The sequence below is a fragment of the Aquarana catesbeiana genome, linkage group LG08 (assembly GCF_042186555.1).
Source record: "Aquarana catesbeiana isolate 2022-GZ linkage group LG08, ASM4218655v1, whole genome shotgun sequence".
Lineage (NCBI taxonomy): Eukaryota > Metazoa > Chordata > Amphibia > Anura > Ranidae > Aquarana > Aquarana catesbeiana.
The window spans coordinates 227,934,732-227,955,803 of record NC_133331.1 but is presented as its reverse complement, the minus strand read 5'-3'; the positions used below and the strand labels follow the sequence as shown (position 1 = coordinate 227,955,803).

The 21,072-nt window shown below is 42.9% G+C and overlaps 1 protein-coding gene across 1 annotated transcript in view; it reads right to left on the bottom strand.

The window, feature by feature from the left end:
- Nucleotides 1–21,072, bottom strand: part of SYT15 (synaptotagmin 15) — a 273,758-nt gene that overhangs the window by 85,215 nt on the left and 167,471 nt on the right. Inside the window, exon 6 of the mRNA XM_073595201.1 lies at nucleotides 14,066–14,186. Coding sequence (XP_073451302.1) covers nucleotides 14,066–14,186 — 121 coding nt within the window. The remainder of the gene's footprint in view (nucleotides 1–14,065; nucleotides 14,187–21,072) is intronic.

Sequence of the window (21,072 nt, the reverse complement as noted above, 5' to 3'; positions counted from 1 at the left end):
TCAGTAACCAAAACTGCAGTGTTTATCCTCATGACACAACACAGGAAGCACCTACATGGTTAACAGAGGACGGAATTAAAATTAGACTTGAGAAACTTAACATTAATAAATCACTGGGACCAGATGGCTTGCATCCGAGGGTACTTAGGGAACTCAGTCAGGTGATTGCCAGACCGTTGTTCCTAATTTTTACAGACAGTCTATTGACTGGAATGGTACCAGCTGATTGGAGAAAAGCCAATGTAGCACCAATATTTAAAAAGGACCCAAAAAACATCCCTGGGAATTACAGACCAGTTAGCCTCAATAGTATGTAAACTCTTGGAGGGGATGATAAGGGACTATATACAAGATTTTAGTAATAAGAATGATATCATTAGCAGTAATCAGCATGGATTCATGAAGAATCGTTCTTGCCAAACCAATCTATTAACTTTCTATGAGGAGGTGAGTTGCCATCTAGATAAAGGAAGGCCCGTAGACGTGGTGTATCTGGATTTTGCAAAAGCATTTGACACAGTTCCCCATAAACGTTTACTGTACAAAATAAGGTCCGTTGGCATTGACCATAGGGTGAGTACATGGATTGAAAACTGGCTACAAGGGCGTGTTCAGAGGGTGGTGATAAATGGGGAGTACTCAGAATGGTCAGGGGTGGGTAGTGGGGTTCCCCAGGGTTCTGTGCTGGGACCAATCCTATTTAATTTGTTTATAAACGACCTGGAGGATGGGATAAACAGTTCAATCTCTGTATTTGCAGACGATACTAAGCTAAGCAGGGCAATAACTTCTCTGCAGGATGTGGAAACCTTGCAAAAAGACCTGAACAAATTAATGGGGTGGGCGACTACATGGCAAATGAGGTTCAATGTAGAAAAATGTAAAATAATGCATTTGGGTGGCAAAAATATGAATGCAATCTATACACTGGGGGGAGAACCTCTGGGGGAATCTAGGATGGAAAAGGACCTGGGGGTCCTAGTAGATGATAGGCTCAGCAATGGCATGCAATGCCAAGCTGCTGCTAATAAAGCAAACAGAATATTGGCATGCATTAAAAGGGGAATCAACTCCAGAGATAAAACGATAATTCTCCCGCTCTACAAGACTCTGGTCCGGCCGCACCTGGAGTATGCTGTCCAGTTCTGGGCACCAGTCCTCAGGAGGGATGTACTGGAAATGGAGAGAGTACAAAGAAGGGCAACAAAGTTAATAAAGGGTCTGGAGGATCTTAGTTATGAGGAAAGGTTGCGAGCACTGAACTTATTCTCTCTGGAGAAGAGACGCTTGAGAGGGGATATGATTTCAATTTACAAATACTGTACTGGTGACCCCACAATAGGGATAAAACTTTTTCGCAGAAGAGAGTTTAATAAGACTCGTGGCCACTCATTACAATTAGAAGAAAAGAGGTTTAACCTTAAACTACGTAGAGGGTTCTTTACTGTAAGAGCGGCAAGGATGTGGAATTCCCTTCCACAGGCGGTGGTCTCAGCGGGGAGCATTGAAAGCTTCAAGAAACTATTAGATAATCACCTGAATGACCGCAACATACAGGGATATGTAATGAAATACTGACACATAATCACACACATAGGTTGGACTTGATGGACTTGTGTCTTTTTTCAACCTCACCTATTATGTAACTATGTAACTATGTAACTTGTGATAAGGAAGTACTTAGTAAGCTTGTATAACCCTTAAGACACGTATGCCTTATGTTCAGCCCCTCTCTTCTTTGTTTTATTTGTGGTGGTCAGCCTGCATAACCATGGTGGTCGTCAAGGTGTATAATTCCTTTCACCGTGCGGGCGCGCTCCCAACTCCTGCATCTGTGTCCATTCACATGGAATGCCGGACTCAGCCCCGCCCCCCGGTGCCGCGTCATTAGATTTCATTGACAGCAGCGGGAGCCAATGGCTGCAATGCTATTAATCTATCCAATCAGGACGAGACACCAGCTAGAGCTTGTGTGCTCGATCCCGGCCGGAGCATGACAGCGTTCAGGTAAGTAAAACGGGGGGGCTGGGGGGCTGCAGCACTACAGAAGGTTTTTTTCCCTTAATGCATAGAATGCATTAAGGGGAAAAACCATAAGGGTTTACAACCCCTTTAAGGAGAAGCATAACACCCATAACAAATTCAGTATCACTAGATTAGAATGTTTGTTGTAAAAAGATGTGCTAATTGCACTCCATTGACCTTCAAAGGTAGAGTAATCGGATGACATTTTTCTCTTGATGAAAGCAAGAATTGGCCTTGCTGTAAAAAATTGCAATGAAATGCACTTGTCAAACAGGTGCAGAAAAACTGGTCTTTGGGTGTCAGTGGTGCCTTCCCACCATAGCCCTATAGAGGTAATCTTGATGAAAGCAAGAATTGGGCTTGCAGTAAAAACTTGCAATGATATGCACCTGTCAAACAGGTGCAGAAAAATTACTCTTTTGGGTGTTGGGTGCACCTTCCCACCGTAACAATATAGAGGTACTCTTGATGAAAGCAAGAATTGGCCTTGCTGTAAAAATTACAATGATATGCACCCATCAAACAGGTGCAGAAAAATTACTCTTTGGGTGTCTCTAGTGCCTTCCCACTGTAACCCTATAGAGGAACTCTTGATGAAAGCAAGAATTGGCCTTGCTGTAAAAAATTGCAATGATATGCACCTGTCAAACAGGTGTGGAAAAATTGGTCTTTGGGTGTCAGTAGTGCCTTCCCAACGTAACCCTATAGAGGTACTCTTGATGAAAGCAAGAACTGGCCTTGCTGTAAAAATTTGCAGTGATATGCACCTTTTAAACAGGTGCAGAAAAATTGGTCTTTGGGTGTTAATTGTGCCCATGAAACCTATACCAAAAACATTCTTCCACATGAAATGATTGAACACCCTCAAAGCTAGGCAGCCTCGAAGTCCTGCAGAGATTCCACATCCCAAAAAGACTTAATCAGTGACATTGGCATCAGGGGCTTCATAGCTGGTATTCCAGGACTGATTCATTTTTTATAAAAGTCAAACAGTCCACGGAGTCTGTGGACAGACGCGTTCTATGATCAGTAATGAAACCTCCTGCAGCACTGAATGCCCGTTCTGAAAGCACCCTGGATGCAGGGCAGCCCAACAACTCAATAGCATACTGGGCAGGTTCTGGCCAGTGGTCTATTCTCATGACCCAGTCAGTCAGTGGATCGTCAGCTGGAAAGCTCTTCATCTGTTTTGGCCCTGAGGTAATCGTCCACCATGTGATGCAGGCGCTGCCGATGGAATGTGGAAGCTGACAGCCCCGGGCAGCGAGGACTAAAAAAATTCTGAAATGCCTCACTTAGGCGGACGCCTTCTCCAACACTCCTCTCTTGACCAACAGAAGACTCAAAACAACGTTTCCCACCACACTGTAACCTACTGGAGTCAGGAAAAACATTCAATAAAATCCTCTTTAATGTGTCCTCAAGAGATTTTATCTTCTGCACTCTCTGTAAGGACGGGATGAGTTCTGAGACCTTACCCTTATAGTGGTGGTCAAGGAGGGTTGCCAACCAGTAATCACTCTGCTCCTTTATGCCACGTATTCTAGGGTCCTTTTGCAGGCTTTGAAACATGAGGTTGCCCATGCACCTCAAATTGGCCGAGGCTTGAGAAGCAGACTCCTCAGGATCACTCAGGATGACAGCATCTGGAACTTCCTCCTTCCAGCCACTTACTACTCCCAAGGATCCTGGGGTTGGAAAGCCATTGCTTACAGATTGACACATGTCTTCCTCTTCTTCGAAGCCTATGAAAGTGCCAGAATCCTCCTCCCCTCTCTCCCCCTGTGTGGTCTATGACATAGGAATGATGGTATCTGGATAAAGTGGGCCTTGAGAGGAAAGGAAGTCCTCTTCCTTCTGCTGCTCTGCCTCCAGTGCCCTGTCCCTAAAGCCACGCAGAGTCTGCTCCAGCAGGAACACAACAGGGATTGTGTCACTGATGCATGCACTGTCACTGCTCACCATACTTGTTGTGGCCTTGTCAAATGGTGACAATACAATGCATCCATCCTTAATGATCAGCCATTGGCGTGAGGAAAAAAAGCCGAGGCGGCCTGAGCTTGTCGTCGTGCTGTACTGGCACGGGTACTCGTTGACGGCCCTCTGCTGCATGAATAGCCGCTGAAGCAAAGCTGAGTTCCACCTGGTGGGCATGTCACAAATCAGGCGGTTTACGGGCAGGTGGAATTCCTACTGAATTTCAGCCAACTGAGCACTGGCTGTGTATGACCACCTGAAATGGCTACAGACTCTCATGCCCTATTTTAGTACATCTTGCAACCCTGGGTATGTACTTAGGAAACTGTGCACCACCAAATTGAGGACACGTACCAGGCATGGCACATGTGTCAACTTACCCTGTCTAAGGATGGACAGGAGGTTTGAGCCATTATCGGACACAAACATTCCTGGCTCCAGCTGGCGTGGTGTGAACCACATCTGGTCCTGTCCCTGCAGAGCTGCAAGAATCTCTGCTCCGGTGTGGTTCCTGTCCCCTAAACACACCAGCTGAAGCACTGCATGGCACCTTTTAGACTGACTCTGGGAATAGCCTTTTGAATGCTTAGGGGGTACCTAATGTTCATAGGACAAGTCTGTAGAGGAGGGCATGGAGGTGGCAGAGGAGGGGGGGTAGAGCTCACTGGTCTGGCATCATCACCACCAGCTGTATGGAGACGTGGGGGCACAACAAGCTGCAGCACCAAGCCCTGTCCTGCATCCTTTCAAGCTGCAAGCAGCATTACCCAGTGTGCTATGAACGAAACCTAACGTCCCTGCCCATGCTTGCTGGACCACGTGTCAGCAGTAAGGTGGATTTTATGGCTGACTGCCTTGTCCAATGATGCCAGCACATTCTCTTTCACGTGATGGTAGAGAGAAAGAACGGCCTTACATGAAAAGTAGTAGCGACCAAGAACCTGCCTTTGTGGTACAGCACATTGTGCAAATTCACGGTAGGGGGCAGAATCCACCAGGCTGAAAGACAGAAGTTGGAGAGCCAACAGCTTTGTCAAGCTTGCATTCAGATTCTGGGCATGGGGGTGGCAGGGACTGTATTTTTTTTCCCGCTGCAGCATATGAGGCAGAGAAATTTGCCGGCTACAGCCTACAGCTGGTGGTGTGCTGCTGGCAGATGTGCTGCTAGGACCTGCGACACCCTGTGCGATACCATCATCCCTGTCAGTGGAGGTTGCTAAAAAGGTAATGACTCAGTATCTCAGGGGCAGACTAAAGTGGGTAAGGAGGAGGGACAGATTTGTGCCCCTTTTGTGTGGCTTTTAGGTGCTCTTGCCAACTGGCTGAGTGGTTGGACGTTAAATACCTTGTTAGACATGTGGTACCCAAATGGTTGGTGTTTTTGCCACGTTTGATCTGCCTGAGACACAAATAGCAACAGTGCGATCTGCTGCAGATGTGCTGAAAAAGGCCCAGACAGCCGAGCTTTGGGGAATGGGCTGGGAGATAACAGCTGCAGAATGTGATGGAATAGGGTGGCTGCTCTCTACTCTTTCTTGATGTCGGCCTCCTTGGGGTTGTGCCGCCTCACCTTCAGGTTCATCCTCTGCTCTATTTGGCACCTAATTTACATCAGTGACCTCATCATCATCATCATCATCCTCGTCATCTCCATCTCCATCTCCTCCATCTTCATCATTACCACTGGAAACAACTTGGCAATACGCTGGGGCTTGGGGAACATGAATGTCAATTTGTCTTTCAGTGTTCCTCCCTCTCTCTAGGCTCATGTTCCTGTCATCCTCAACCTCAGAACCAACATCTGAATCCAGTAATGGCCGGGCATCATCAAGGAGCAAATGGCTGACGCTGTGGTCAAATAACTCAGCTGACTCCTCAATCGCTGATGTTGGGGCTATGGCAGGAATAGATGTGGACAAGGAGGCAGGTTTAACCACTCTGGCACCTGCAGGGGACTGCACACTTGTCTCTGCTTGTGTGACAGAGGATGAGGAGGATGAGGAAGGTTGCTGTGGCTGGAAAGCATGGGCAAACTCACTAAACAGAGGAAATGATGCCCTGCCTGAGGACTGACCACCATGTCCATCTTTGCCTGTGAACACATTTGTTGCTGGCCCCCTTAGAATGCCAAGGGAACGTCTGCCTCTGCTTGTTGTCCTCCTAGACATTATTGGGAGGGAGGGGGTGGTGGTGCTTATAAGCAAATGTAAAGAAGAAGTTGAAATCTACGTAGATGCACTTTAATCAATGTAAAGAGGTGTTTGGTGCACTTTATTTTGAGTACTCACACTCCACGAATACACTATAATATACTGCAATATAATGTGCCAAACGTATAGTGACGCACTGAACTATATGGCGTTAAACTGGCAGTAATGCACACACAACGATATGGCATTAAACTGGCAGTAACGCACGCAAAACTGTTTGGTGTTAAACTGGAAGTAACGCACACAGAACTATATGGTTTTAAACTGGAAGTAACGCACAAAACTATATGGCGTTAAACTGGCAGTAACGGACAAAACTATATGGCGTTAAACTGGCAGTAACACACAAAGAAGTAAATGGCGTTAAACTGGCAGTAACACAATCAAATAGACGGTGTTCAACCATCACTACACTGACGCTATCTGAACTGTACCTACTCTAGTTATACACTAATGTCAAGATTACTGACACAGTCTCACTACACTACACTGAAACTATATGATCTGTCCCTACTCCACACTAATCTATGTATGAATGACACAGTCTCATTACACTACAGTATAGAATGAATATAGACTTCTCCAAAATTAGTGTGAAAGGGTTGCCATCATCCCATAAGAATGAAAACTAGAAACCTCATATGGTTGGGATTTTTAAGGCAACAAAAAATAGAAATATTTAAAAATTGAATAAATTTTATTATACAAAAATAGTTAAAAAATAATTGACCACAAAAAAATATACATTTAAAGAGAATAAATATGATACACTACAGAAGTGGCAAAAAAAATCATATAATCCGACGCGTTTCAAAATGATTAGATTTCTTCTTCAGGGATAAGTTTTTGCTATTGTCTGAAAGGCACAAAGATGAACATAAATATACATATTTATATATTTGGCATACCAATAAAGAATATATATAAAAAAGCTTACAATAATCATGATACACCCAGCGAGTTCCCAGCGTGTCACTCCAAAAACTCCCATCCAGTCGATGAACGGTCTTTAAATCGTGCAAAGGAGCCCCCAGATACTGAGATCCAAAAAAGACGCCAAATTACCCCAAGCAACCAAAAGAAGCTAGGGGGAAGGGGGATGTGGAATCTGAAAAAACATGTGCTATCAGTAAGGGAAATATACCTCTGTGGAAAAAAAAAAAAAAGGGAAGAACCCAAACCCACCTTACATGGAAGATACAGGTTTGTATGTCTTCAAATGTGATAAAATTCCGTATACAATAAGGAAGAAAAAATGCCCTTCCTGGAGAAGGGGGGAAAAAGAAAAATTACAAAAAATAAGAAAATGCATGAAAATAAAAAATAATAAAAAAAAATAAAAAAACAAAATAAAAACAGTTATGTCCAGATATCCTATTGGACTTGACTCAAAAAGGGACTGAATCAATATATTGAAAAAAAATTTGTAAATAAACCAGTAAGTAATATATAAATATCAATGAAGTCGCTTAAAAGCACTAAAGCTAAAGGGTACCATGAAGGCAAGGAATTTGTCCCACAAGAGGGGAAAAATCCTTATCTTTAAATAATTGAAAGAGTGGTATATAGCGAGTAACAAAAATCTATAGATCATGCAATCAATGGCCAAAAAGAGCCATATAGGAGAGACTCCATACAAAGATAAATGTAGCTGACTCCCCAGACACCATCCACCAATAAGGATAAGTCTGGAGAGAAAGGACAATTAAAGATAAAATATTGATCAGTCAAAAAGGGATATAATTGAATAATGATAACTTACCACAGTTTTAAAGCATATTGCCTACGGACAGACACAAGCAAGTTCAGAGTCCAAACCGGGTCCAGGAGAGACAGAAATCCGCCCGAGCCCAAGCACAGACCCAATCCCAGCACCAAACAACAGGGAAATAACGCTGGCGGCTATGGGGCTCCCGGCGTTCTCCTTATGAGTCAGTGCTAATGAGTTAATTGAACGAGCGTGGGGAGATGACGCCGCCTCGAGAGACAGAGGCGACGTCATCTCCCCCGCCCACACCACACGTCAAGCCCAGCATCCGCCTACCAAGACGAAGGGAGAGACAGGCCGGCATCCCGACCCGCCCCCTCCAATGCCAGAGACCGGAAGGGCGCAAAAACATACACTGCTGACACCTAACAGAAGGCCCGTGCGTCAGGACGTGAGGGGAGGCAAGCCGGTACTCAGCCCCGCCCCCCCAGAATCATCCATGATCAAAGAGACGTAAAAAAAGGGGGATATGAATTGCTAATGCTACAGAAAAAGAGTCCATAGCCAGATCTTGGAGGAGGCAAAAGGAGCCCCCCCAAAACCAGATCCGTGCAAGATCGGGGGCACGTCCAAAAGCAGTTGCCACCCCTATAAATCAAAATTCACAATACGGTGTGCCGCACGGTCTCTGCTAAAAATAGAATTAAATAAGTAGCTCAAAAATAGCCATAAATAGCTAACTGGACATGTGGGAAAAAGAAAGTACCCCATATTCAGTATTTAAGCCAAGACTCATTTAGAGGAAAAAGTCCAAAAAAGGATAAATCCTCAAAGGGAGAACAAAAAGCCCCCGACACAGGAAAAATCCATCATGTACCAGAGGATGACGTCATATAAACGCCTCGAATGGCGATGGAGAAAAGGGGGCCTCCAAGCCGAAGTTCGGGCCCCCCCCTTGTGTCGGGTGCACGATATGACCACAGATCCGAATGAGGGTAATTGGAGGGCCGCCTGGGAATCAATCATATCATGAAAATTGGAGCAAAAATACCTAAAAATACAAATAAATGCATCGACAAATCATAAGAAATATCATGGACAGGACAAAGAGTTCTTTGAACCGGCCCATGAACTATCACAAGAAAAACATTTTTTTATATATAAAGGTCATTGAACAGAAATATACCCCAATAGACATTATCATTTCATATGCTGATCCATAAGCTATATGTAGTGTGAAAGAATAACCAGGAAGGGGAAAAGAGGGGGGGAGAAAAAAGAAAGAAGATTCGACCATAAAAGTAGATAGAAGTCATAATAGATTATATTCAGTCTGTTTTACCAGAACTAAAACCTTCCAAGAAAGGTCTAAAGCTTTCTGCCTCATTTAGACCTGGCGGGGTGGTGGCATCCAGATGTCTTATCCAACGCATTTCACGTTGTAGGAGGGTTTTGTTCCAGTCACCCCCTCGCAAGGGGACATGGATACGATCAACCACCGTGAAGTTCACAGATGGCATCCTGTATCCATGTCCCCTGGCTACATGTCTGCCGAGGGGGAGATACAGGTTGCCAATTTGCATATTTAGCAGGTGTTTGCTGACGCGTTGTCTGAATTCTTGGCGGGTTTTGCCGATATAAAAGGCCCCGCATTGGCATTGCACCAAGTATACTACCCCTCGGGTTTGGCAGTTGGCAAAGTGTTTTAACTGAAAGCGTTCCCCATTGGGGAGTAGGAATGAGGTCCTCTTCCCAATAACGTTGCAAAAGGAACAATTGCCACAGGGGAAGGTCCCCCATGTTTTGCAGGGGTCTCCTCTTTGGTTCCCCTTATATTCGCTTTGGGTAAGTAGATCAGCTAGGGAGCCTGCCTTCTGGAAGGTAATCTGTGGTTTTGCGGTTAGCAGACTTCCCAAAGCTGGGTCATCGGTCAAAATTGACCAGTGTTTTGTAAGGATTCTTCTTATAGAACTATGCTCATTGGAATAGCGTAGAATAATCCTAGTTGTATCGTCGGATTTACGAGTTTTGGTCCCAAAAATTAGAGCATGTCTATCTTGATTTTTGACACGATTAAACGCCTTTTTCAAGGAAGATTTAGTGTATCCCCTTATAAGTAATCTTTTACTGAGTTTGTCCGCCTCACACTGGAAAGTTTCCATAGTAGTACAATTGCGCTTTAATCTTAAAAACTGACTATAGGGTATAGATTTTTTCAAAGGTTCCGGGTGGAAACTGGCAGCATGCAAAAGAGTATTGCCGGCAGTTTCCTTCCTATACAGTTTGCTGGCAACTTGACCATCCTTGTCCTTATAGATGGTAACGTCTAGAAAATTAATTTGTGGTCATAGGACATAGTGAAGAAAAGATTCATGGCATTGTGATTCATTGCTTTGAGGCAGCTTTTTAAGATATCCTCTGGGCCGTTCCATATCAAAAAAATGTCGTCTATATACCTTTGCCATAAGACGACATGTTCCGTGTACATAATTAAATCGTCATTACAATCGTCATTACACTACAGTAAAACTATCTGAGCTGTCCCTACTCTAGCTGCACACTATGCAAAACTGAATGATGGTCCTCCTCACTACACTCCCACTATCCCTAGACTAACACTAAACTAATATTCTACACTGACAATTGAAGCAAAATAGCACAGTATAGCACACTAACACACTGATAGCACTGAACAGAGCCCTGTTCTATCTCTCTCCACGCCGAAATCAAACTAAAAATGTCTTTTATACTGTGATGCAGGAATGAGCCATGATTGGATAAAGTCATGATGACAGTGTCCAATCATGACTCTGACAGTGCTCCGTGCCCTGATTGGCTAAAGCTTTCACTGCTTCAGCCAATCAGGGCTTGCAATGCACTGTTCAGCGCCGCAATGCATTGTGGCCGGTGCAGGGGGGCAAACAAACAGTCGAACAACCCATTTTGTTTGGCTGTTCACCGAACAACCGAACAACAAAAGTTCAGCCCGAACTTATGCTCGGGCCAAACTGTTCGCCCATCCCTAGTGAACAGACTACTCCTATGAAACTAAATACAGTGTTGATACTAAAATATATGCCACACTGTTTGATTAGAACTTGCTACATTAGGGTACACAAACCCCTTTAGATTTATTTTTACAATACATTTAAGAAGGAAAAACATGTACAGGTTTTCTTCTGCATGTGCATCTGTACAAGTCATGCTGCACTATAGGGGTGAGATTAAAAAATGTAAATGATGAATAATATATGACACCAAGATTAAAAACCTGCAAAAAAATCCATGGACCAGAAGTGAAAATCGCCAAGGATGTTACATAGAGGGTGCTAATTTAGCAGATTGTATTCTCAGGGAGTTATACAGACCTGGGGAGTAAAAATAGTCTTTCTATGGTTGCCAAACATTTAAAAACTTGTAGCATATACAGTAGCTGGATCTGCGATTATCTTTTCAACCAGCATGATCAAGTTGATCTAACCATTAACTAGCATTAGAAAATTGGGAATTTCCACATAGTAGCAATATATATTTGGCAGGCATGAATATAAATGAATGCCAATAGTTTTTGACAACAGGATATATTACAGTTTACATAAGCTTTTGTTTTAAAAGAACACACACTAATGATTAGGGTCCAGAAAGATGGAAAAACTGGGCATTGTCCCTGAGTGCCAGAAGAGATAACATGGGACCTAAGACAAAGATGTTAAATTGCACTCTTTCCTCTTTGAACTGAGATGGGTTGGGACTCCAGACATACTGAGGTCGATTTACTAAAACTGGAGTGTGCAAAATATGGTGCAGGTCTTAATAGAAGCCAATCAGCTTCCGTTTTTTATTGTCAAAACGTAATAGAACAAGCTGAAATTAGCAGCTGATTGGCTACCATGCAGAGCTGCACTCTCCAATTTTAGTAAATCATCCCCACTATGTCCAGGCCAGCCCAGGGCTGTCATTTGATCTATGGAAAACCAAATGGGATGGGAAAAAGGGGAGGATGTTATGGTATGGTTAAACCAATATAATTTAGTCATAAAAAGCTTGATTGAACAGTCAGATTCTCATTAAGATTATGATATCTAAAATTAGTTATTTCACTAGGGAACTATGGTAGTTTATAACTCATCAAAAAGACACTTTTGTTCTGTTATTTGTTTTTTATTAAGGCACTAAAGTTATGTTTATAGTAAAAAAAAAAAAAAAAAAAAAAAAAAAGCAAGTACTTACTAAAAAAGATATGCAAAACAAAAGTGCCAATGAATTCAAGGGTTTGTTCACCAATGCCCGAAGTCTACCAACCAAAATAGGAGAGTTGGAAGCTTTAGTGCATGAAGAGAGCTATGATTTAATTGACATTACTGAATCTTGGCTTCAATCTTCACACGACTGGGCAATTAATATTCCTGGCTATGCTCTCTTTCGGAGAGACAGGGAAAAACTAAAAGGTGCCTGTTTCTTTGTGAGAAGTGATCTCAAAGTGAATGTGAAAGAGGATCTTATTCATGCAGAATGTGATGGTGCTAAAGCATTATGGGTGGAACTGCATATAGCTGTGCGTACTTTGCGTACTCACGAAAGACTCAACCTCAGAGCTGGATTCCTAAGTGACCATGCCAGAGACAATCTGGTCCTTGGTGCCGGGTGATTTACGTATGGTCGGGACCTGCTGATCGGCACTACAGAGCCCTGTGTTTACTAACAACACAGGGCTCTGTACATGGAGCAGCAATGTGGCTGTGTTTTCACCCTGCAAAGAAAGGAGAAAACACAGCCACATCTAATTAGTTACCCTTTGATTGCCCCTAGATGTTAACATTAACCCCTTCCCAGCCAGTGTCATTAATACAGTGACAGTATACAGTATTATCACTGATCACTGTATTAGTGTCACTGGTAATGTCAGTGTCAGTTACTTAGTTCCCACCCAGTGTCAGATAGCCCAACGCTCTATCACAGTCCCACTATAAGTCACTGATCAGCGCCATTGGTAGTATATAAACAAAAATTCAGTACATAGACCATAGTTTGTAGACGCTATAACTTTCATGCAAACCAAGCAAAATACGCTTATTGGGATTTTTTTTACCAAAGATGTACAGTAGCAGAATATATTTTGGCCTAAATTTATAAAAAATAGTTTTTTTTTTCAAAATTTTCAGTCCTTTTATTATTTATATACAATATCAAATACCACCAGAAAGCAGAAAATTTGGGTGAAAAAACTATAAATTTCATTTGGGTGCCAGTTAAAGTAGTGCATTGCCAAATAGACCTTCCGGAGCTTAAGTGGTTAAGGAAACTTTATACGGTAAAGTATTGTCGAAAACATACTGTAAAGGATTTAGCGTTTACATACACTTTATTCAGTTTCAAAATCTTGGAACCATACTTAAAAATCCTTGCGACAGAGAATTTAATTTCACCTGAACACTCTTTATTGGTCATCTGATGGCAGTTTCTAGTCTGCTCAGTTGTCACTAATGATGCTCATTATGGCCAGCTTAGACAAAAACTTGTTACAAAATGCTCATTCAGTCAATTTCCCAGTTAAATCATGGTTGTCAGAGTTGGAATAACAACATTTAAACAAAAGAGTGCAAAAATGGGTTCAAGTGTGCACATAATAAAACCACTAACTAAACATATGCTGATATTTTAAACCACTATTTAAAGCACATGGTATTTAATAAAAAATGCAATTACTTGCTTTATTAACTATGCTTTCAATGCATGCAGGGTGTCTTCCCATCTGGTAATCCTTTAATTGGCAATTATTGAAGCACCTTGCTGTTAGTGGCTTCTAGTAGTGTATTTTGGTCTGTCTGCAAATCAAGGCTTTATTTTTAATAAATAAGTGACCCATGCTGCAAAGATGTGTAAGAAAATACTTAATGAACAAAGTATAAAACACTAATTCACAATATTTGCATAACTAGCAAATGTACCTATTCCTTGATTGGGTAATTTGGACAGAGCGGCTTTGATATTGAGACATCATCAACTACTTTTCAAGATTTGTTTAGGTCTTAAGCGCATAAATTATGCCATTAAGTTAAATTTTGATATCACTATTTAGTCACAGTTTGATAACTTTTTAATAATGATAAAACTCATATTCCAAAAGGTAGACAGCTCTACTTACTGACAACCCCACGGTCTTCTTGGAACTGTATTCCTTTTGCTCGAAGTACTACTGCTGTCAAACGTCCAAGGTAGTCATTGTAGCTTAGAGAGAACTGTATGTCTCCATATTCGGATGGTGGCTGGTAAAAAGTCATAACTGATTATTACCAAGATAGGAACACAGAATGTCCACTAACTGCAAGTTAGTTTCCTGCAACATAGTTACTTAAAGCAGTATTAAACATAAAAGTAAACATTTATTATATCGCAGCTTAGTAGAAAAAGATAACTCACAAGAATGACTTGTTTGGTCAATGGTGGATTTTAAAAGCACAACATGAGACACATACATTTATATAAAAGAAATATTTTATTTAACACATATTGAAAACTAGTTTATTAAAAGGCTTCAGAGATAGCCAAAGACATAGGGAATATCCCCTGCAAATGCATCACCCAAAGAAATACAGGACATACAGTAAATGACCATAAACGCCAGATGGTATATCAATTATTCATATCATCCAAGTAGTCTTGTCCAGTTCAACAATTAATGGCGGAAATTGGTGGAATTCCAAAGAACCAGTCTGGGGGGGGGACAAAAAGGACCCAGGTGTAACCAGCCCAAAGGGAGAGCAGAGACATACAGAGGTGGAAAAAGGGCCTATAGGGTGAAACCAATAGGGCACCAGGGACATTATTATAAGGGTATATACTGTAATTCAAACTAAAAAGATAATATGTGGTAAATCATAAAAAACGTACACAAATACTTTGCCGGTGTCATAACCTACACAACCTGCATTGTAGAATAGGGATCAGGATGAAACAAGGGAGGAGAACCAGCCTTAATGATGCTTATAGCCCAACTGAAAAGGGATCAAAGAGCCAGCTACTAATCTGTATTTAAACAAATATATAAAACAACTAAATCCATCATAGATAAGTAACACTCTCACATGAAAAGAGGGGAGGGCTTTTAAAGCAACTCAATAATATCCCGGTATACAACTTCTTCTATATGGACTGTGTAGTCTATCCAGCATTAGAGTACGATCTATGATCAAGCAAACAAAACCATAAATGTATAGATCTACACCAAATATCTCTAGTTAGGAGTGAATAAGGGATATGTAATACACAATCTCTCCCCTTGCACACAATAAAGGGATATTCAATGTGGCCCAAATGTTCACAGATTTGCCTCACACATCATATCTCCCAAAATTAGTATACCATCCAGAGAGTAAAATATATCAGTGAAGCCAGCACTAACATAGTAAAACTACAGAGCCCATAGACCAGCCATCGCCATGTCGATGATGTCACGATGCAGCGGTGCCGCCCAATGATGGCATGACACGGCGTGTCCCAACCAGTCGCACATGTGCAGTGGCATATCGCAGGGCTGTATGTGGGAGCTAAGTCGCACGGACACGAGGACTGTACCGGAAGAAAAATCTCCCAGAGGCACATTAGCCCATGGCAAATGGGCACTATCCCTAGGCCCCACCAACACATAGGAGGGTCGAACCAAAGGAGTGGCGTGCCATGCTGCTAACACAAACAATCCCCTAGCAACATAGGGAGTGTGTGGGACACATAAGTTTGCCCATGAGACTAGTGAGATCCCACTATTGCAACCATCAAAATCATAGTCCCCTTTGTCAACCCCCCAGACTAGTTCTTTGAAATTCCACCGATTACCGCCATTAATTGTTGTTCCCTCAAAAAGATATGGTCTTGAAGAAGCTACAAATTAGGCGAAACACGTCGACCGTTCAGAACTGGGCAAGACTACTTGGTTGATATATACAATTGATATACCATCTGGTGCTAATGGTCATTTATGTCCTGTATTTCATACATTTGCAGGGGATTTTAATGCACTAGTTTTTAATATGTGTTAAATAAAATGTTTCTTTTATATAAATGTATGTCTCATGTTGTGCCTTTAAAAACCACCATTGACCACACAAGTAATTCTTATGAGACATCTTTTTCTGCTATTGTTTTTTGAAAGCTATTTTGCCTTATTGCCGCTTACCAATCCTTAGATGTGATGGCTGTATTAGTTCCCTTTTTTAGGTTTTATTACTCCTGTTTTCATCTGACGATCCAGCCAGTAAAACTGTTTTTCAACAGAAAAGCTCTCATGCAGTTACAGGGATGAGACAGACCATTTAGGACTGGCGGGGCTGCTTAAAATGATCAGCTTTTATTTATTTATGTAAAACCTTTAATCCCAAAAGGAAAAAACTGTTTGCTGTAACTGATTATAAAGTATTAGCTGGAGTTCGACTTCAATTTGTTACTGTGGGGGTAGGTGCAGCGTGGTGCGGTGGCAGAAAAACTCAGAGTCCAGTTGCAGAAAATGGAACTGTATTGTAACTTAAGTTCGGCCATTCACAACAAGCCCAGCAGGAAGGCACCTGACTGGGAACACTCACAGGATATATCAACACTGAGTAGTGGCAGAAGGTCTTAGGTGTGTCAACAGTGTCTGTCTCCTGAACTGAACGTTGGCTTGGCAGGTCCGAACCCAAATGGGGAGGCTACCAGGAAGGATGGCGTGTCCCTGCACTTTTCCTACTCGTCTGGAACCTCTTCCTGATGCTAAGCACTGTCCCTGTCAGACGGGTGACCTGTGCCTACTCTAGAAATATAAATGATCCAAGGTCTGGTGTTACCCCAACATCACCTCCATCCCTAATTCAATACATGTATACAAGGGATTCGCCCTGGAACTTTGAGTGAGGTGAATATGGTCAAGAAACATGTCATGGAAATAAATAATGTAGATTTATTACAATTGTTGCGCATCTGAAACACAACAGCAATTACTACAGGCCGATAAAATATAATGTGAACATGAGACAATCCACATACATGGTAAAACAATATATACCAATATACAAACATCAAAGAAATTTGCAAGCATGAGGAGCAGTACCCAACGACCAAATGCTCCGCCCCAAACGCCATTAGCGGTCCCAGCAGCAATGAGTGTACGCCGCCCCTGTTCGCACATGACGTTGGGGGCAGAGCATTTGGCTCCCCCCCCACCACAGGGGTATAATTGGAGCCTGACATGGCAGCTTTTCTCACTCACATCATGAGTTCATACACACCAGCTGCACTTCCACGATGGGATGGTCTCACATAACATTGTTTTGCCGTTTAGCTTAGTTGACATTTTAGCACATTTGTTTGCCTTTTCCTTCAACCCCCACTCTATTCCACTCAATGTGCACTTGCACACTTACTGGCCCAACATTTCTTTACTCCGTAATGTTCTTTATTTATGCCCTTGTAGTCTCCCAACATATACCAGCATTTACAGTGGGGACGGAAAGTTTTCAGACCCCCTTAAATTTTTCACTCTTTGTTACATTGCAGCCATTTGCTAAAATCATTTAAGTTCATTTTTTTTCCTCATTAATGTACACACAGCACCCCATATTGAAAAACCCAGAATTGTTGACATTTTTGCAGATTTATTAAAAAAAGAAAAACTGAAATATCACATGGTCCTAAGTATTCAGACCCTTTGCTGTGACACTCATATATTTAACTTTTAAAGTGCTGTCCATTTCTTCTGATCATCCTTGAGATGGTTCTACACCTTCATTTGAGTCCAGCTGTGTTTGATTATACTGATTGGACTTGATTAGGAAAGCCACACACCTGTCTGTATAAGACCATACAGCTCACAGTGCATGTCAGAGCAAATGAGAATCATGAGGTCAAAGGAACTGCCTGAAGAGCTCAGAGACAGAATTGTGGCAAGGCACAGATCTGGCCAAGGTTACAGCTGCTTTTTTCGTTTCTTTTTTTTGTTTCTGCTGCACTTAAGGATCCTAAGAGCACAGTGGCCTCCATAATCCTTAACCACTTGCCGACCGCCGCACGACGATGTACGTCGGCAGAATGGCACGGGCAGGCATAAGGGCTTACCTGTACGTCCCTGCCTGCCTGCGGGTGGGGGGTCCAATCGGCAGAGGCAGAGGAAGTGATGTCATCAGAAGACATCAAGTAAGTTTGCACCAACACTACACTTACAGTAGAACACGCAAGCACACTTTTCACCCCCCAGTCACCCCCCAATCACCCCTGATCACCTCCCTGCACCCCCTTTCACAGTGACACCAATAGCAGTTTTTTTTTTTTTTTTTTACTGATTATTGCATTGGTGTCATTTTGTGACAGTTATAAGTGGTAGGGCAGTTAGTGGTAGGCCCCTTTAGGTCTACCCCCCCCTAATAAAGGTTTAACCCCGTGATCACCCCCCGTCACCAGTGTCACTAAGTGATCGTTTTTCTGATCGCTGTATTAGTGTCACAGGTGACGCTAGTTGGGGAGGTAAGTATTTCGGTTCGATTTCAGCTTTTTATAGCGTCAGTGACCCCCATATACTACCTAATAAAGGTTTTAACCCCCTGATTGCCCCCTAGTTAACCCTTTCACCAGTGATCACCGTATAACTGTTACGGTGACGCTGGTTAGTTAGTTTGTTTTTTATAGTTTCAGGGCACCTGCTGTTTATTACCTAACCTAAAGGTTTAACCCCCTGATCGCCCAGCAGTGATATAAGTTAAGTTTTAGGCTCAGATAGGGTCTGCGTCGCCCCAGGCATCGTCAAGTTAGTGCCAGTACCACTAACACCCACGCAAGCAGCATACACCTCCTTTAGTGGTATAGTATCTGAACGGATCAATATCTGATCAGATCTATACTAGCGTCCCCAAAAACGCAGTGTTAGCGGGATCAGCCCAGATACCTGCTAGCACCTGCGTTTTTGCCCCTCCACCCAGCCCAGCCCACCCAAGTGCAGCATCGATCAATCACTGTCCTGCCCCAGGGGACATATATCTATGCAAAAAAAAGTTTTAAAAACTGACGTTTTTCGGGAGCAGTGATTTTAATGATGCTTAAAGTAAAAAAAAAAAAAAGTGAAATATTCCTTTAAATATCGTACCTGGGGGGTGTCTATAGTATGCCTGTAAAGTGGCGTGTGTTTCCCGTGCTTAGAACAGTCCCTGCACAAAATGACATTTTTAAAGGAATAAAAGTCATTCCAAACTACTTGCGGCTTTAATGTAATGTTGGGTCCTGGCAATATGAATGAAAATCAGTGAGACAAACGGCATGGGTACCCCCCAGTCCATTACCAGGCCTTTTGGGTCTTGTATGGATATTAAGGGGAACCCCACACCCAAATTAAAAAAAGGAAAGGCGTGTGGCCCCCAGGCCCTATATACTCAGAACAGCGGTATACAGGCGGTGCAAACAAGACAGGGATTGTAGGTTTGTTGTTAAGTAGAATCTGTTTGTAAATTTGAACTGGTACATTTTTAACGTGTTTAGCTCCAGCCAAAAAATCTATTTTAAGCTTTTTGGAAAACATAGGGAAGGGTTATCACCCCTGTGACATTTGTTTTGCTGTCTGTGCTCCTCTTCAGAAGATTTCACCACACTTTCTGTCCCAATGACAAATGTTTTTTGAAAATTTGGGGTTTTTAGTGAAACAAGGATTGGTGATAAAGCATCAGTGGAAAGGAGAAACATTTTTCCCATATTAACTCTTACAGGAGAGAATTTCCCTTCCTATGGGTAGATTTCATCTCACTTCCTGTTGTCTCCTTCCGTTTGCAAGTAGGAGTCGTTTGTAAGTTGGATGTTTGAAAGTAGGGTCCTGCCCTATATACTCTGCAGGAATTTGGGCCTTAGATGTTGGTGTTGCCACAACACTGTAAGCCCTCACAGTTACTCTTGGTGGGGGCTGGAACGGGCCCTGCTGTGAAATATTAGATCAAGAATTGTAATTACATGTCCCTGTTGAACAGAGGCAGAAAAATTGGGCCTTAGGCACTGGTGCCACAACACTGCAACCCCTCACAGATACTCTAGTTGGAGCGCAGGAACGAGCCCTGATGCAAAGTATTGCATCAAAAATTGTACTTACACGCCCCTGTTAAACAAGGGCTTAAAAATTGGGCCTTAGGCACTGGTGCCACAACACTGCAACCCCTCACAGATACTCTAGTTGGAGCGCAGAAATGAGCCCTGCTGCAAAGTATTGCATCAAAAATTGTAATTACACGCCCCTGTCAAACAGGGGCTGAAAAATTGGGCCTTAGGCACTGTTAGCGGCGCCCAGAACCAAAAATGTTCTTACAGGCTATCAGCATGATCATTGAGGAAGAAGAGGATAATCACTCAGCATAACAGGATAGCCACTCAGCATCAGCATAGGCAGTCTTGAAGGGATCTGACATTTAAAAAAAAATGATTTGGTTACATCAGTATCAGGTGCTTGGTAGCTGGTGGTGATCCAAGACTGTTTCATTTTTATGAAGGTCAGTCGATCGACCGAGTCAGTGGACAGACGTACCCTGTGATCGGTTACAAAGCCTCCAGCAGCACTGAATGTGCATTCTGAAGGAACGCTGGATGCAGGACAGGCCAGTAGCTCAATTGCATACTGTGCAAGCTCTGGCCTGTGATCCATCCTCAAGACCCAGTAACCCAGAGGATTTTCGGTGGGAAAGGTACCATGTAAAACAGACGCTGGCGATGGTTGCTGGTACCGATCATACCTTGGGGCTGCAGACTAAGAAATTGTCTGAACGCATCGGTCAGATGGCCACCTTCTCCACCGCTCCTTCTTTGACTGACCGAAGCCTCAGCAACACGTTGTTCAGGAACAGGAGATTGTAACCTCCCAGTCTCTGGGAACGCATTGCACAGACCTTTCTGCAAGGCCTCCTGAAGATGTTTCATCCTCTGCTACCTCTGCGATGGCAAGATAAGGTCCGCAACCTTACCCTTGTAACGTGGATCAAGGAGGGTTGCCAGCCAGTATTGATCCCTCTCCTTGATACCACGAATACGAGGATCCTTCCACAGGCTTTGCAGGATCAGGGAGGCCATGCAGTGTAGGTTTGCTGAGGCATTCGGTCCGGAGTCCTCTGGGTCACTAAGGACGACATGATCCGCAGCCACCTCCTCCCAGCCACGTACAAG